Below are 15,816 nucleotides of genomic sequence, written 5' to 3' on the forward strand. Positions count from 1 at the left end.
GAGCATGCGACCCGTCTAGAGGGACCTCACGTCTGAAACCCCCCCAGTCCCTGCCACACTTCTTGCCCGCCGGAATGCGCCCTACAACAAAGATCTCAAGATGGCTGGGCCACATGATCAGCATGGCTACATCAGCTTCATTGTAGGTGTCGAAGCTCACGATCCGCAAACTGGACCGCGAGTGCCGGTGAGCTGGCGATCCCACGCTGCCCGAGTTGGACACCGCAAACGGGCCCGGAAACCCGTCTCGGACGTGTCGATCGTCGGCAGCAGCGCGGCAGACAGGTGTCGGCGGGCGCACGCCCGAGAGCATCATTCGGCTTGGACAAACTTAGGCTCGTCGCAACCATGTCATGATCCTATTCTCGAAGATACCGTGTCGGAAAGGCCAAGCAGCGTCTCAGAACTCCAAGTTCGGCAATCTTGGCGGCATGGCCAGCAGGCGAGCCCGGCGATCCTTTGGCGTGCTCCGCCATTGTTCGACAACACGGAGAGTGCCGAGTTGTTGCAATTCTGGCTGGTCAAGGCCGCACCATTCCTGGTCCGCGGGCAACCCAGCCACCGTGGCGTTCTCTCCGTGCTGGTGCCCTCGACCTCCCTCTCGTCCGGCATCGTCAATCACATCATGATGGCCCACGCGTTGACGCACTGGGCACGGATCCAAGCCCCCTCGGCGCAGCAGCAAGCTGACCACCACGATCGAAAGGCGCTGGCGCACTACACCGCGGCCCTCTCGGCGATAAGAACCTCGGAAGCCACCACGGTGGAGAAACTGTTGACGTCTTGCCTGGGGTGGACAATCGAAGGGCTTCAGGGGAATCTGGACAGGAGCCAGATGCACCTGGACGGCCTACAAGCGCTGATCGACTGTGGAGAACAGGACGACGAGGCCAGACAACAGTTCAAACCGTTCCTCGCGCACGCAAAGGCCGTACACGGCATCGTGCGGGAACGCCTTCGGTTTGCTTTGGACGGGGATGCACAAGGCGAATTTGGCATGGACAGCCGGACATTCGATGTCGAAAGGTCTCGCCGTACCGAGCGAAGTTACACGTGGATCGTTTCCCATATCTTGGCGTCACGGTCGAGACACTCGGTTTCGGCGACCCAGCCTGAAGCCAGAATCCACGACGGCATCGGCGAGTGGCTTCAAAGCTACATCGAGCGGCGCTCTTCTTCTCCTCCCTTTTCTTCTTCTTCTTCTTCCTCCTCCTCCTCCTCCTCCTCGCGGCAAAGAGGCTCAACGCAAGGAAAACCTGAAGATAGTCTCCATCTCTTGAATGATCTGATGGTTACATTGCTGCCGCACGATGTCGTGGCCAACATTGGGCGGCTGGACGCTGACAGTGCGGAACGCGTGCTGACCACGGTGGAATGCTGTTTCAATCCCATCCTGCAGACGTCTTGGGTGGATTATGTGCACCTGCTGGGAACGTTGCGGGTGGTGCTCCACCTCAGCCGGGAGGTCTGGTCGTCCGAACCGTGGCGGTCGTGCATTGAGAGTCTATTGCGAGCTGTCGAAGTCTGCGAGGGAAGCTGCTTGTCAGGAAGAGGGCCGAACCCTTCATGCTCAAAAAGGAAAAGGGCGAAGTGGAAGAAGGTTGGGAAGAAGATAAGTTTACAGACAGCGCAGGCCGATCTTGAACGTCGATAGCCTGCCATGTGCTTTTTTGTCCCTCCCTTCGCAGCAGACTGGAAAATGTCTGCAAAAGTATGCGGCGAAGGTTTGTTTCATCTTTGCCGGCTCATAGCTCATAGCATCAACTCTGTGCGCCTCTTCTTGGAGAGCTCAAGGCCTGCGATAGGGTCCAATTTGTGCGTTTCTACCGTAGACCTTGTCGATCAGACAAGCTTGCCGTCCCCTCGCGCTCGCAGCTTGATAGGCGATCGATAAGGCATGCTGGAGCAACGTCTTCGATCCGACTTGAACTCGCCAATATCAGCTGTTGTTCCCTTGCCTTGCTCATCTTCATCGCTTGAGATGGTATCCTCGTCACCCTGATCCAACTCGATCAATGATGCCAGACAAGGTAGCGAAGGTCCGAGGTCAAAATGTGTAGGAATGCCTTCATAGTCGTCTATTTCTCCGCCACGCTCTTCCTCGCCACTCTCAGAATTCTCAGCACATTGGATGATTTCGCAAATCTCTTCAACCGAGATCACGATGGTCTCGCGACGAACAGAGCTGGGCAACAATCCGATCGGTGTGATCTGGGCCACTGGAATTGATAAGCCAGCACCACTACCAGCCTGTCCCTTTGCATTTCGAATCTCCTGCGCTCAGAAGTCAGCACATGGTCATTTGTGGGCCTGTGTCCCTGTAGGCCCGTAACGTACTTGCGAAGTTATTTCAGTTTCCAAAAGTGTTGATTGGGCGCTGGTGGTGAATTTGGGGGTCGCAAGCGTGAGGTCAACCGCCTGCGAATTCCTATGAAGCTTCAAAGAAACAACGCAGCGAATTCGCCCCCTTCCAGCCCGAATATACCGCCAGGCCTTGTTGTCCAAGCTGTCCATCGACTGTGAGTAGCCGACCTCCAAAACGAGGGGCGGGTGTTTCTTGGAGGTGCATCTCATCTGATTATCAGGCGCGAGCGTGCTGCCCTGTCCGTCTTCGACGACCGCGGCTCCAAGTATTGAGAATGGACATTGAACTTGATGTCGAGAACATAGCTGCATGAGTCTACTGTGAAGGAGTCCCATCAACTGTTGTTGGACAAACTCATGCCTGTAGGAAATCATTCGGAGGATGAATTCTCGAGTGTCGACAAAGTAGTCGTATCTATAGGGTCCTGTCAGCTGTCAATCAACATCCAAGCTCTCTCGAAACCCGTACCGTAGATTTTCCCACACTTTTTCTAGATACTTACGGAGTCGGCCGAAGTCCTGTGCGTTAAGACGATATCGCGACCGTAGGCCTGGACGACCTGCAAGGTGGCTCCGAACATCCCGCACGATTGTTTGCAATTCGGAGATTTCTGCAGGCGACTTGTCCTCAGATGTTTGACGAGCGTGGTGGGATGCGTCGCGAGTGCGCCGTTGATCACACCCCAACACGGTCGCACCAAGCGGGGCTTGAACTAAACCGGCGTCCGGCGACAGAGAGTCCAACGTGTCCTCCTCCATGATGCCGTAGTCTCACAATAACAAAGAGCATGCTCACGGAAACTGACGAAGAGATGAATTCTACAATAACGACAACAATCGTCAACACCATGGACACGGCAGACGGGAGAACCCCGGCTATACTTCGGCATGCCCCTCAGACCCCTCAGTGTCCGCCAGAGAAGGCATGTTGGCCGAGCCCGTTGCCTAACATGGAAAGGTGAACGCCTTAGTGTAATTCTAAACACGAGCAACGAGCACGAGGTCTGGAGTCAAAGTGTACTACTGTCTGGCAGGGAGAAAGCGATTAACCAATGGCTATAAGGATATCTGCGCCTACGATATCATTCTATCTGCTCCAAGATAGAGCGGCATTCCTGGTGTTGTCGATGATAATAGCTGTCTTCTGGTATGGCGACCACCCTGTTGTCGTTGAGTGCTCTAGCTACATTATGTATTCTTTGTCTGACTGTGCCACTTATCTCGCCAAGAACCACATGAAATACCCAATGTCACCGACAACCAAGAAATGCACGAGGCGTATGGCGATCGATGGGCATCGAATGATACATCGCAGATCAGCGATCCTTCCCCCCCCCCTTTTTTTTTGGCCGGCCCCAGCGGGGAGACTGATGTTGGATTGTCCGAGGCACATGTAAGCAAGCCGAGGGTAAAGTCTAAAAAGCAGGGACGGTTGCTAAGATATCTCTCTGGCTTGAGTCCGCTGTGAAGGAATATGCCACAACAGCCAGAGACGCGAATGAGTGAAAATGACCGACAAAATTGCATGCGTGGTCGCTTACCCGTCGACAACAAAGGATGGAAAGCCTGCACGCTTTGACATGGACTAGTAAGTTCCAAGACCTCGACCAACAAAGAAATGAGTAGGGCTTCTTTCTCAGGAACTGAAATTATTGTGGCAATAGCTATCTCAAGACACACATGGGGGAGATTATCAACCGAGACTGGAAACCATTTGGCATGGGGAAGTGGACCGTCGCGTCTTACGGGCCTGAGGATTCTCTCGACGGCAAGAGGCCCCCGTACATGGTCACGGCGACGATCGAGTGGGACAAGATCGAGGACCTGAAGGAGGCGCTCGCCAAAGGGAGCGAGGTCTCGGGAAAGGATGTCGCAAACTACACCGACGTCTATCCCGAGATCTGGATCAGCAAAATCACCGGGACGAGCAGCTCGTGATGAATTTGGAGGAAAGCGGGAACAGAGTCACTCAGAAAATACATTTTTCAGGATTCCTCCCGCCAATGTCTCCACGACAGCCTGTGTGCTGAACGTGATCACATATATATCAGCGAGGCTAACGGGATTCCCTTGCCCCAACCGCTCCCTGTCTCTTTTCAGCCACGGGGAGAAAAATGACAGCTCACATATCCTTGCCCCTGAAAAACTTTTCTCCCTGCAAGGTCAACCAAGGAACAAGACCGCCACCCTGGACATTCTTTCTGCCCTCGCCGTGGAACTGGTGGATCATGGCGCCCGGCTTGACCGCCGAGGTGTCCACAAGAACCTCCCCTTCTGCGTCGACAGCCTCCGCCTGCACCGTCTTGACACCGACACGGTCAACCTTCAAGACGGTCTCGAAGCTCTCTCGCTTGGCTTCCCCGATATAAGCTCGGCGACCTCTGAAGACTTCATAGAAGCGCCAGACCTTGGTCCGTGTGTCCCCATTCCACGAGACATAGATTTCCGTGGAACCTCCGTCCTCCAGGGCGACAATGGCAGGGGCCTCGTTGGGAATTCCCGTCCAGTTGTAGCGGAAACCACGGTAGTTCTCGACACCGAGCCCTAGGTACCCGGAGTCCATGTACGTGTGAAAGATCGGGGTGCCGTCCGACTTGAACTCGGTCATGGCACCCTCCGAGCCCCAATTGACCAGGACATTCCCGTTCGGCAACAGTTGAGTGGATCCTTGGGACTTGGACAACAGGTCGTCGGGAGGGTGAAAGGCCTGCACGATCTTGGCTTCCCAGGTCTCGGTGTCCACCTCGATGATCTTGCCCCGCGAGATCTTGTAGAAGTGCACCTCGTGCCCGTGGTCATTCTCTGTCCCGTGGGCTGAATTGTCGTACAAGCTGATGATTTCCTTGGTGCCGTTCTCGTTTCTTCCCTGAAACCGCGCGTGATGCTGGAACGCAAACTCGACCTCGGGCCCCATCTTGAAGCTGGATGACTTGCCGGACAGCTGCCAGAGGATTTCTCCGGTGGTGCCGTTGATCTTGTAGACGGCGTTGGCGTCGCGCGCCGAGATCAAATAGTTGCCCTGGTCATCCTTGTCGACCGAATTGATGTGGAAATAATCCCACGCGTCGGAACTGTTATACCCAGCACCTGCTTGGCCGGGATTAAGTGGTAGGTAGGCCTCTATTTTTCGTTAGAAACGTGCAATGCAGCAGTTCAGAGGGTCATCAATACCTGAGGGGTCAACATGTTCCAGACTGCTCCACTCGAACAGAACTTCTCCGGTCTCAATATCGAGTTCTATAAAGAGTCAGCATATGGAAACGGGCACGGGATCCATAGCCACGAACCTTGAAATCTGGCATCGACAATCCACTGTTGCTCCTCACTTCCTCCATAAGCCGTGAGGTTGTACGGAACCGGATGGTAGATCTGAATCAAAGCAGTTTCCTCGTTGATGATGTGAAACTCGTGCTTGTCCGTGAGGCGGTGGTTACCCGCCCGGAGCTCTCGGATGGTCTCGTAATTCTGATCGAGGAATGTGGTGTGCCCGTGTCCATGACCGTACGCTCCATTGTGGCTGCCTTCAAAGCAGAAGAGGATGTCCTTCCCCTTCCAGCGCCCGGCTTGGAAGTTTGTTGCCCAGATCGAGAAGTAGGTGAACCCGGACCAGACAAGGTCACCGGTATCGGTGAATATGTAGGGCGCCGCCTGCGCCGGTCCGTGGTGAGTTCCCTCAGGATAGCCCGCAAAGGGTGCCATGAAGAGGTATCCCGTCTCGACCTCCTTGGTTGCTGGAATGGTGATGTTCAAGGTCGGTGGTGCCAAATCTGGCCTCGATTTGTAGCGCCAGTTTGCGCTGGCCGCTGGAAGGAGGGAAAGACATGTTGTCAGAGCCACCAGTGTGGCTCGAACGCCTGGAAAGCCGAGATTCGGGCTCATTCTTGGACCATGGGAGACCAGACGACAAATGTGTATAGCCGAGCAAAATTGCGATAATCAGGGGAAGCAAAAGAGCGCGATTTCTCAACGAGGCGTCCTCAAAGAGAGAAGTGTAAATCATATATCGAAACGCCCAACGCCAGCTCCAATGCCAGCAGACATCCTGCCCACCAACCAGGCACGACTATTTTCTTCGTAGCTTACAGACATTCCACTAACGAGAAAAGTGTTGTCATGAAGCAAAAACCCGCAGAGGATCGCTGTAGACAATGGAGAGGAGCCCCGAATGTGGAGATGTCGATGCGCTGTCGATCCCTGACGGAGTCCATGTCCGTTCTGACAACACAGCTTCTCAGTCGACGACCCCATTGATCCAAAAGGAAAGACGGACTTGGACTCCGCTTCCTTCAGGGGACCCATATGGCATGTACACACAGACTTTCGAGCTATGAGATGAATCGTATGTTTCGAATAGCTGTCAATGGCCACCTCACGATCACGCAATACGCAATCGATATGACAAATGGATCTTTATGATCCATGGTGGCGAAGAAAACACCCATGCTTCGTGCAGGTGAAATTTTGTCTTCGGGCTTTAAGCTACCATTGTTTATCCATCCAGCGTCCAATCGAATCTACCCAGGCCACTGGCATTCGGACCGACATCCCCTATTTGGCTGAAAACTTACATATGTTATTGATATAATAAATGCTTTCTCATGGCTTTCTGCGGAAGAAAAACTCTATGTTGAAGCAAAGAGAGAGCGATCTGGCGACTGCAGACATGGGAGACGATCATTATACAGTCAGTGAGATCCTAACAGAGTCGGACGTAACGACACCGCTCCTTGCCGATTCTGCAGGTGCCAAAGGGCGCGAGGAGAAATGGACGCCTGGCCCGGGCTTTATTTGGATAGAAATCGGTAAGGAGAAAAGAAGGCTTGCTGTCCATTCACCGAGCTGATATTTGTACAGCCATCTTCTCGAACGTGTTTCTCTCTGGCTTCGACGGGACGATCACGGCATCGACATACGCAGTCATCGGTTCCGAGTTCAATGCGGCAAATACCATATCCTGGCTAACGACGTCGTATTTGATCACCAGCACCGCTTTCCAGCCGCTGTACGGGCGATTTTCTGACATCTTGGGACGGCGAACGTGCTTCTTCACAGCCACGGTCACATTTCTGCTTGGATGCCTAGGGTGTGGTTTTGCCCCTGATATCATCTCGTTGAATCTGATGAGAGCCCTGACTGGGCTCGGAGGGGGCGGGCTGATGACCATGGCCACAATTATCAACTCGGATATGATTCCATTCCAGGAACGAGGCATGTACCAGGCATGCCAGAATGTCTTGCACGGATTCGGCTCCATCTGTGGAGCGTCCCTGGGTGGATTGATCGCAGATCATATTGGTTGGCGGTGGTGTTTCCTCCTCCAGGTGCCCGTATCGACATTTGCCTTCGTGGTCGGGCATCTTGTGATCAAGAGAACCGAGACCAAAAAGCTGGCAGCGGACGAAGAGTCGTCCGGCTCGGCAAAGCGCTCGTCGAAATGGGAGCAGATTGATCTCTCGGGCGCTCTCCTCTTGGTCCTTGGGCTTTCTGCGCAGCTGGGTGCCATGACCATGGGTGGCAACAATTACCCTTGGAGTGACATTCGTGTCATTTTCGCCATGATCTTGAGTGTGATACTCATTCTCATATTCGTCATGGTGGAGCTCAGGACCAAGGCAGTCCCTGTGATGCCAATGTCGATGCTGCATGGAATTCTTGCCATATCGAATCAGATCAGCAATGTTTGCGTTGGTATGGCTGCTTACTCAGTGAGTCTGACCCCAAAGCCCCATCATGCATGTATTAATAGACGAACGGTTCCTCTTTATCAGCCCCCTGTTCTTCCAAGTTGTCCTTCGAGACAACCCCTCCGAGGCTGGCATGCGTCTGGTTATCCCTTCTTTGGCGACACCTGCGGGAGGTCTTCTTTCAGGGATAGTCATGTCCCGATGGGGCCGGCTCAGTGAGCTTGTGAGAGCTGGCTGCTTTATCATGATGGTGGGAAATGGGCTCGTGGCTTCTCTGAAGTATCACGATGCATCATGGAAATACATGGTATATCTCTTTCCAGCGAACTTTGGACAGGGAATCTGCTACCCCGCGATTCTCTTCACCTTCCTGGCTGCCTTTGACCATAGTTGTAAGTGAAACTATGCAAAAACGAAGTGCAGGCTACGGTTTGCTAACAGTACATATAGACCAAGCGGTGTCCACTTCGACGGTGTATCTGTTCCGCTCCATGGGAACTGTCTGGGGAGTCGCTGCATCCTCGACCTTGCTGCAGAACATTCTGGCGCAGCAACTTCCTTCGGCTCTAGAGGGAATCCCAAACAAGGACGAGCTGGTTGATCAGATCCGCCATTCTGTGGCGGTATTGGACCGTCTGCCACCGGATGTGCAGTCGGCAGCGAGACATGTTTACTATCGTGCCTTGAAGTACGCCTATATCGCCAACACTGCCGTCGCAGCAGTCGCATTACTGTCAGCATTCTTTGCTCGGGGGAAAAGTCTTCATCGAAAATAGAAAGCTATAGAATGGGCGCACAGTGTGCATCAAGTGTCCACAAATGAAGTTCAAGAATCTGCTTGCCAAAGTTGTGTTTACAAAGTGCAATAGAATAGCCAAATATGTAGCGAGCCGATTTTATTCACCCTACTTCTTGACGCAGTGGTGTCCCTATCCATATTGACACTGTTAGGCATATCTAACCTGACGGCCACAACGTCGCTCCTGAATAACTGTAGTTACATTCTCCGCTGGCATCTATTGAGTATCAGGCTGTGCCCCTTACTCCAGAAGAAGATATCTACATAGCGCCCGGCTGGTCCCCCGGCGTGGGGTTTGACGTGAATTGCCCAGTCTTCTTCTGGCTCATACTTCGCAACAATATGCATGTACACGCCTTGATCCTGATCCTTCGCTATCCCTGTCAGTTGATCGCTGTAACCGGGAGTGTTGATTGTTAGCGCTTCGTGAAAGAAGGGTCAGCGCTAAAGTGTGACTTCAGATATCAGGTACTCAAAGTGAAAGCCTGCTTCAAGGAATAATCCCAGACTTGATACTAGATACCTCCTGGTCCCTGGATGATTCCGCCAAATCTGGGTCACAAGGTGGGTGGCATGGAGTTGGACTCCGTCCCGCTAGGGCCACCATCGTGCCACGACGACGGGGTGCAAGTCCGTCGGGTCCTCCCCTTCCATGCCTAGGATCTCTTCGGTTTCTTCAGTGCAAGTTTTCACAACGCCTGTATCTGCTGAATACTCCGGAGTCGCCACCTCAAGTATGAGGCTCCGATCTCCAAACCAAAACGGGTTCAGCATACACGGTGTGGATCCCCGCGTTCATGGGTGGAGTTCGACTCCGTTCCCGTGCGGTCGTTATCTCTCGTCCTTAGCCACGCACCAAGACCCGATTTCGTTCTCTATCCCACTCTATCAAGCCGCGAAGACTGTTTAGGACGTGTGGCGTACAATACAGCAGCTGCAATACGGATGTTAGATCACAGTGCATGATCTTATCATCCGGAGGGACAGAAGCAGGGCAGCAAGACCCTTGAACAGTGGCGCACACTACCTTCCTGAGAGGATGATCATCGTTTCTCTAGGCCCCATATCACCTGGAAATGGCTTGCGCGTACTTTGGTCTCGCAGGAAGAACATATTTAAAACACTCGGCACTTCGTTTTGTCTGACCTCGAGGAGAAACCATCTGCGATAACGGATTTGTCTGTTAACCTGGGAATTCTTCATATCTCAGTGTGCTTGCCTCATTCTTGAGGTACAGACGGCAACAATGTCCGAGGACGAGAAAGGTGGCATTCCATTGCAAGAGAAGACTGCCGCAGCTTCAATGACCCCGAAGGAGAAGGATGCCGCTTCTATCGAAGCTGGCACTTCAACTCCCTTTGAGCTTGACCAACTCGGCGGCAGAGTTAAACACTCCTTCACCGGTTCGACTGAGCAGCATGCCTTCAGTGTCCCTATCGAGGCAGACTACTGGAAGGGTGTTTATGATCAAGCTCAATATGAGGGTCGCCACCGATTTGATCCTTCAGTCCAATGGAGTTCGAGTGAGGAAAAGAGACTCATCCGCAAGGTTTGTAACTTCTTCCCTCGTTGTTATCAACGCTTTGGGGCTCCAAACTCTTCTAACCTCTCGTTTTAGATTGATTTCCGGATCATGCTCTGGGTTTGGATCATGTTCTCGTCCCTGGACCTTATCCGCCGAAATATCAACCGTGCCATCTCAGACAACATGGTAAGAGCCAATCACCCCTTCAATACTTGTTCAGACACTTATCGACTCAGCTTGACGAGTTGAACATGAACACAAACGATTTCAATAATGGCCAGACTATCTATCTATTCTCCTTCCTCGCAGCCGAGCTCCCTGGTGGACTGTTGAGCAAGAAGATCGGACCAGACGTTCTGACTCCCATATGCATTTGCATCTGGGGAACCATATGCTCCTGTCAGAGCCTCATTACAAATCGCACCGGCTTCTACCTGACACGGGCATTCCTGGGCATGGCCCAAGGCGGGTTCATACCTGACATGGTCCTCTACCTCACGTATTTTTACAAGAGCAATGAACTGCCCATTCGACTTTCGGTATTTTGGACCGCCATACCCGTGACACAAATCATTGGTGCTCTTATGGCTGCAGGACTCCTCAAGATGCGTGGGTTGCACGATTGGAGCGGGTGGCAGTGGCTGTAAGCCCCTCTTGCATGTACTATTTGGATTTCGCTGACCGATATCAGCTTTCTCATCGAGGGTCTTCTCAGCATTATCGTGGGGTTGTTAACATTCCTCCTCATGCCAGCCAGTATCACCGAAACGCACAAGATTTTGCGTGGAAGGGCGACTTGGCTTCATGGGAAAGCCGGATGGTTCACCGAAAGAGAGGAGAAAATTCTGGTCAATCGACTCCTCCGTGACGACCCATCCAAGGGCAACATGCATAACCGGCAGCACGTCAGTCTCAAGCGCATCTGGAGGGCGGTAATTGACACCGATCTGTGGCCGCTCTACATTGTGAGTTGCCTTTGGCTGTGGCACGAGCATTTTCTGACCTTACTTCAGCTCGGATTGATTGCCTTCATTCCCTTTCAGCCTGCTGCCAACTATCTCTCTCTCACGCTGCGGAATCTGGGCTACAGCGTCTTCGAGGCGAATATGCTGGCGATCCCAGGATATGCCTTATTCTTTATCAATGTGGGTCTCATTGCTCCTGTCGATGGGTTCGTTTGCTGACAATGGATTGCGCCTAGATCCTTGTCGTCACTTGGATGAGCGAGAGATATCGCGAAAGACTTCTATTTTCGTCTCTGAGCGTCTGGTGGGTTTTCCCATTTCTCATAGGACTGCTAGCTATTCCCCGGAGCGCAAGTCCTTGGGTCCGATATGCGCTGCTCACAGGTGTGAATGGAGAGCCATACAGTAAGCCCCCTCAAGCTTTCAGCACTTTCAGTTGCTTGCGCGGGACAGAGCTGACACGTCTCAAAACAGCACATGCGATCCTGGTCTCCTTGATTTCTCGGAACTCCAACGATGTGGGCGCACGTGCTGTTTCCGCAGCGGTATACAATATGTGCTATCAGTTCGGGTCAATCATCGCGGTGAATGTCTATCGCAACGACGACAAACCATACTGTACGTTGAATCCCGGAGACCCTAGAGGGCTATCTGGAAGACTGACACAACAACTATAGACTACAGAGGCAACAAAATCCTGATTGGCATTACGTGCGGAAGTATTGCACTTTTCTTCCTGGCAAAGCTATACTATGTAAAACGAAACCAGCAGAAGGAGAAGCTGTGGATGGCGCTCAGTCCGTTGGAGCGGGAGCAATATCTTTCCAGTACTACAGACACCGGGTCACGGAGACTGGATGTACGGTTCGTCCACTAGGGCAGGTATTCCAACGTCGAAAACTTCAACTACCTCTATCTGCGCCTCGATGGAGATGTACGGGGTCTCATAGTAGTAGTGTTTAAGGTTGATATGATTTATCTTCCCACAATGCTCTTTGGCCAGAACACTCAGTCTGCCGGAAATGTCCGCCCTTTCCTAGATGAATGTCTTCCTGGCCCATTGTTATGTGTTTACAATGGCTATAATACGAATTCGGGCCACCCACAAAGCGTCCAGTTTCCGTGACAAGGAGAGGTGACAACTTATCATGAGAATACCTTGCGAATCTCCCACTCTACCGAGGGAAGAGCACGTCGTCTGGTTTCCCCGGGGCTATGTACTGCCAGCTGGTTAGGAACCCCCTGCCCACAAGTCTAGACTGTCTAGTAAGAGCAAACGAGAAAGCACCTCTTGCATTACCTCGTCAGCTCCTCGCCACTTCCTCCCGCCTTGAGCTGCTCTTTTGTGCTCAGGCAAATGAGTTTCCCACGACGTAGGCCATGGTAATTGAAGTCCCTCCTCATCCAATGAGATCAAGCCAAAGTCTGCCTTTCGGGGTTGCACTCCGTTGCTCGAAATGGCGTGCTGGCTTATCACTCCTTATCGGCGAGGGGCTGGTCACGTGGAGGGAGGCTATTCAGTCCACCGTCTGCCCTCCTTCCACAATCTGCTCTTCTTGCTCTCTTCAACTTTCAGACTTCGCTGAATCAACTACGCCCTGCGCTCGTCTACATCATCGCTTCCTGGCCCTGGACTTATCTGTCTCAATATTTTAGCTGCGTGCGTCTCTACAACATGCGCCGCCATGGCGAGAGGAGAATTTCGTAAGTGGCCGGCTCGAATCCCGTTCGGTCAAGCAGACTGCTAACCACTATCGCCATACAGCTGCAAGCGCTGTCAGACCCGGAAGGTACGCTCACATCCTGTCATATCCTCATAAAAGCGACATCCATTGATCATGCCTACAGATCAAATGCTCCCGGACCACCCCGTGCAATAGTTGTACGGCAGCTGGAGTCCAGTGCGAATTCCGTGCTGATGACTGGAAGCGAGCCCCGATATCGCACGAGTATGTCGGTGCTCTGGAGGGTAGGGTTGCGGCGCTAGAATTATTGCTTTCGAGCATCAAGACCTCTGCCGCTCCCCAGAGAAGTGCCATCATCGATGGCATTGATTTTCTTGACCACTTGTCTCCCGTTCCAAGCAAAACTCAGCCGCACCAGGAGTCGGGTAACTCTCTGCGTGATGGCCCTCAAGGATTCTGGGGGCTGGATGAAGACGGTTTAGTGTTCGACCCTCCTTCCATGTCAAGTCGACTGATTCCTGAAACAGGCGTTGCCGTCTTCCACGCACCGGGGAGTGCCTATGGGACTGGTCTTTTCTCGTGTCACAAATCAAAGCCTGTATTGCCCTCCCAACAACCCTCCTTAGACAATATCACCAGCATTCCCAAGGTTGTCCTGCAGGAATGTATCGCTTTGTTCTTCAAATGGCAGCACCCTTTCTGCAGCCTCGTCGACCGCGATGTGCTTCTAGAAGATTGTAGACATCAGTCAAGGCTTTCGAAACACAGACCTTCCGCTCTCCTGCACTCAGTATGTGCTTTGGGTGCCCTGATGTCCGACGATCACAATATTCGGGAGTTGGCCGATCAATTCGCAGCCTCAGCGGAAGAAGCTGTGAAGAATAAATGCTTGTGGCGTCCGCATATCGCGACGTCTCAGACCATGTTGCTATGTGCTGCCTTTGCAACTGGGAAGGGAAACGTGTCAAAGGCCTGGATGTATTCAGGTGCGCTTCCACTTCTTTTCATCTGGCGAGAACGGTTCGACTAATCGTTGCAGGCATGGCACTACGAATGACGCAAGATCTTGGTGTTCACGAGAGCCACTCACCGCTTTTGCCGGACCACGCTCAGAATGCGCTGCTTGTTAACTTGGAGTTGCGGCAGCGCATGTCTCTAACCTTCACTATTTCCGATAAGTTCCCACCCCACGGTTGACGAAAGGTAGATTGCACTGACTCGAGCCTTAGATTATTCAGTCTCTTTTTCGGACGCCCACCCATGAATGAAGACCATTCTCTCGCGTCGGAATTACCAGTTCTCGATACTCCGATTTCGAGCTGGGAACAAACAACCTCCCTAGCCGATGCGCTCTCGGCACCTCCCTTGCAACAGTGGGTGGATCAGCACCGCAAAAGCAGCTTCGATGATCGAGACCAGTCTTATGTGCCGACGTTGTTGCTGATCAAGCAAGCAGAACTTGGCAACGTCATCAAAGATATTCAGTTGCAAGTACACTGCAAGCGGAAACTCCATCATCTCTCCGAGTACTACCTTCAAGCACTATACAACAAACTGAATGCCAGACTATGGAGTTGGTATGACTCTCTGCCTGGTGACATGCGGTGGAGCAGATGGAGCTCTAATTTCGAAGAGGTAGAACCGAGCGTTGCAAATCTCCAGTAGGACCATGTCTCTCATGTGTTGTTTCCGTTGAGCATCTGACTGACAGGTTATAGCATGATATACCATACTGCGCGCATTAGTCTTAATCGGTCACTCATTTCCGCTGAAGTGCATGGGACTTCATCGGAATTTTCGAAACTGGTGTTTGATGCCTTTGAAGCTTGCAATGGCTCCATCGAAACAATTGTCGGAATACTCCGCCGCTTCAGCGCACAGCACGCGTTGAAGAATGCACCATTTAGTTTCGCACACGGCGCGGTCACCGCTATTGACGCAACCTTGGCCATGGTTTCATGTTCTCGCAAAGTGCGCCAACCACAGCCAAATATCCAGGACACTTGTCTTTCTGCGATCGACACTGCTCTGGCTGAGATTGCCCACGCGTGGGAAATGGCCAACGATGCAAGACGTGGGCTACGACAGGTTCTGAGCAGCTGGGGCGTCTCATTCGATACCAACGATCACTCAAAGCCGGCAACTCCACAGGGGACAACGACAACCAATTCACCAAATTTCTTATATCTCCAAATTGCCGACACGGCGCCCAATGTCATACCCAGCACCCATTATATGCAACAAAGCTTGCCAAACGTATTGCGAGCCCCTCCCCTCGACCTGGAACTTCTTGCTCAGACCGACTTCGACGCTGAACTTAACACTATGTTTCACAATCCCGACGACTCGGATAGCAATTTCTGGAATTCCGTGATGGGTAGCGACAATGGAACACCGTCGTCATCATCGTCGAGTGGCTCGCAGGCATCTGCTTATGTATACGGGACATGAAAATGCAAAGCTGGATTTGCTGGGCACATCGGGATATCGAGCGAAGGAGCTCCCGAAGACTGGACGTGACAAGAAGATCATCGCTCAATATGGCCGGGTCAAGTGCGACTTTAATTTCAAAAGTATATGCCTTCTAAAATGCTCAGATAGCTGTCGACCTTTTCAAATTGAATCAATTACCCATGCCAGCATTCATTGGCTTTTCGGCTTAGTTGCCCAAATAGATCCACCCTGCTGAATAGGTGTCTATCCATGATCACCATCTCTTTCCACGGGCTGGCCATGTCTCAGGAAGATCCATCTTTGCCTGTAGTTGACGGAACAAGTTCCTAGCGCAATGGGA

The 15,816-nt window shown here is 52.4% G+C and overlaps 4 protein-coding genes across 4 annotated transcripts; 3 read left to right on the forward strand and 1 right to left on the reverse strand.

The window, feature by feature from the left end:
- Positions 1-100: 100 nt before the first annotated feature.
- Positions 101-1,654, forward strand: PV07_08951 (uncharacterized protein; the record flags this gene model as incomplete). The annotated part of the gene is made up of 1 exon (XM_016396168.1): positions 101-1,654. The coding sequence occupies one exon, from the start codon at positions 101-103 to the stop codon at positions 1,652-1,654; it is 1,554 nt and encodes a 517-aa protein (XP_016246024.1).
- Positions 1,655-1,842: 188 nt separating this feature from the next.
- Positions 1,843-3,123, reverse strand: PV07_08952 (uncharacterized protein; the record flags this gene model as incomplete). The annotated part of the gene is made up of 3 exons (XM_016396169.1): positions 1,843-2,274; positions 2,338-2,779; positions 2,834-3,123. 3 exons carry the CDS (start codon positions 3,121-3,123, stop codon positions 1,843-1,845), a joined length of 1,164 nt encoding a protein of 387 aa, XP_016246025.1.
- A 749-nt stretch (positions 3,124-3,872) lies between these two features.
- Positions 3,873-4,302, forward strand: PV07_08953 (uncharacterized protein; the record flags this gene model as incomplete). The annotated part of the gene is made up of 2 exons (XM_016396170.1): positions 3,873-3,952; positions 4,029-4,302. The coding sequence occupies 2 exons, from the start codon at positions 3,873-3,875 to the stop codon at positions 4,300-4,302; spliced, it is 354 nt and encodes a 117-aa protein (XP_016246026.1).
- Positions 4,303-13,022: 8,720 nt separating this feature from the next.
- On the forward strand, positions 13,023-15,473 carry PV07_08954 (uncharacterized protein; the record flags this gene model as incomplete). The annotated part of the gene is made up of 8 exons (XM_016396171.1): positions 13,023-13,041; positions 13,103-13,127; positions 13,186-13,219; positions 13,267-13,498; positions 13,550-14,008; positions 14,062-14,200; positions 14,252-14,683; positions 14,741-15,473. 8 exons carry the CDS (start codon positions 13,023-13,025, stop codon positions 15,471-15,473), a joined length of 2,073 nt encoding a protein of 690 aa, XP_016246027.1.
- Positions 15,474-15,816: the final 343 nt, after the last annotated feature.

This window comes from Cladophialophora immunda, assembly GCF_000835495.1.
Source record: "Cladophialophora immunda strain CBS 83496 unplaced genomic scaffold supercont1.5, whole genome shotgun sequence".
Taxonomy (NCBI): domain Eukaryota; kingdom Fungi; phylum Ascomycota; class Eurotiomycetes; order Chaetothyriales; family Herpotrichiellaceae; genus Cladophialophora; species Cladophialophora immunda.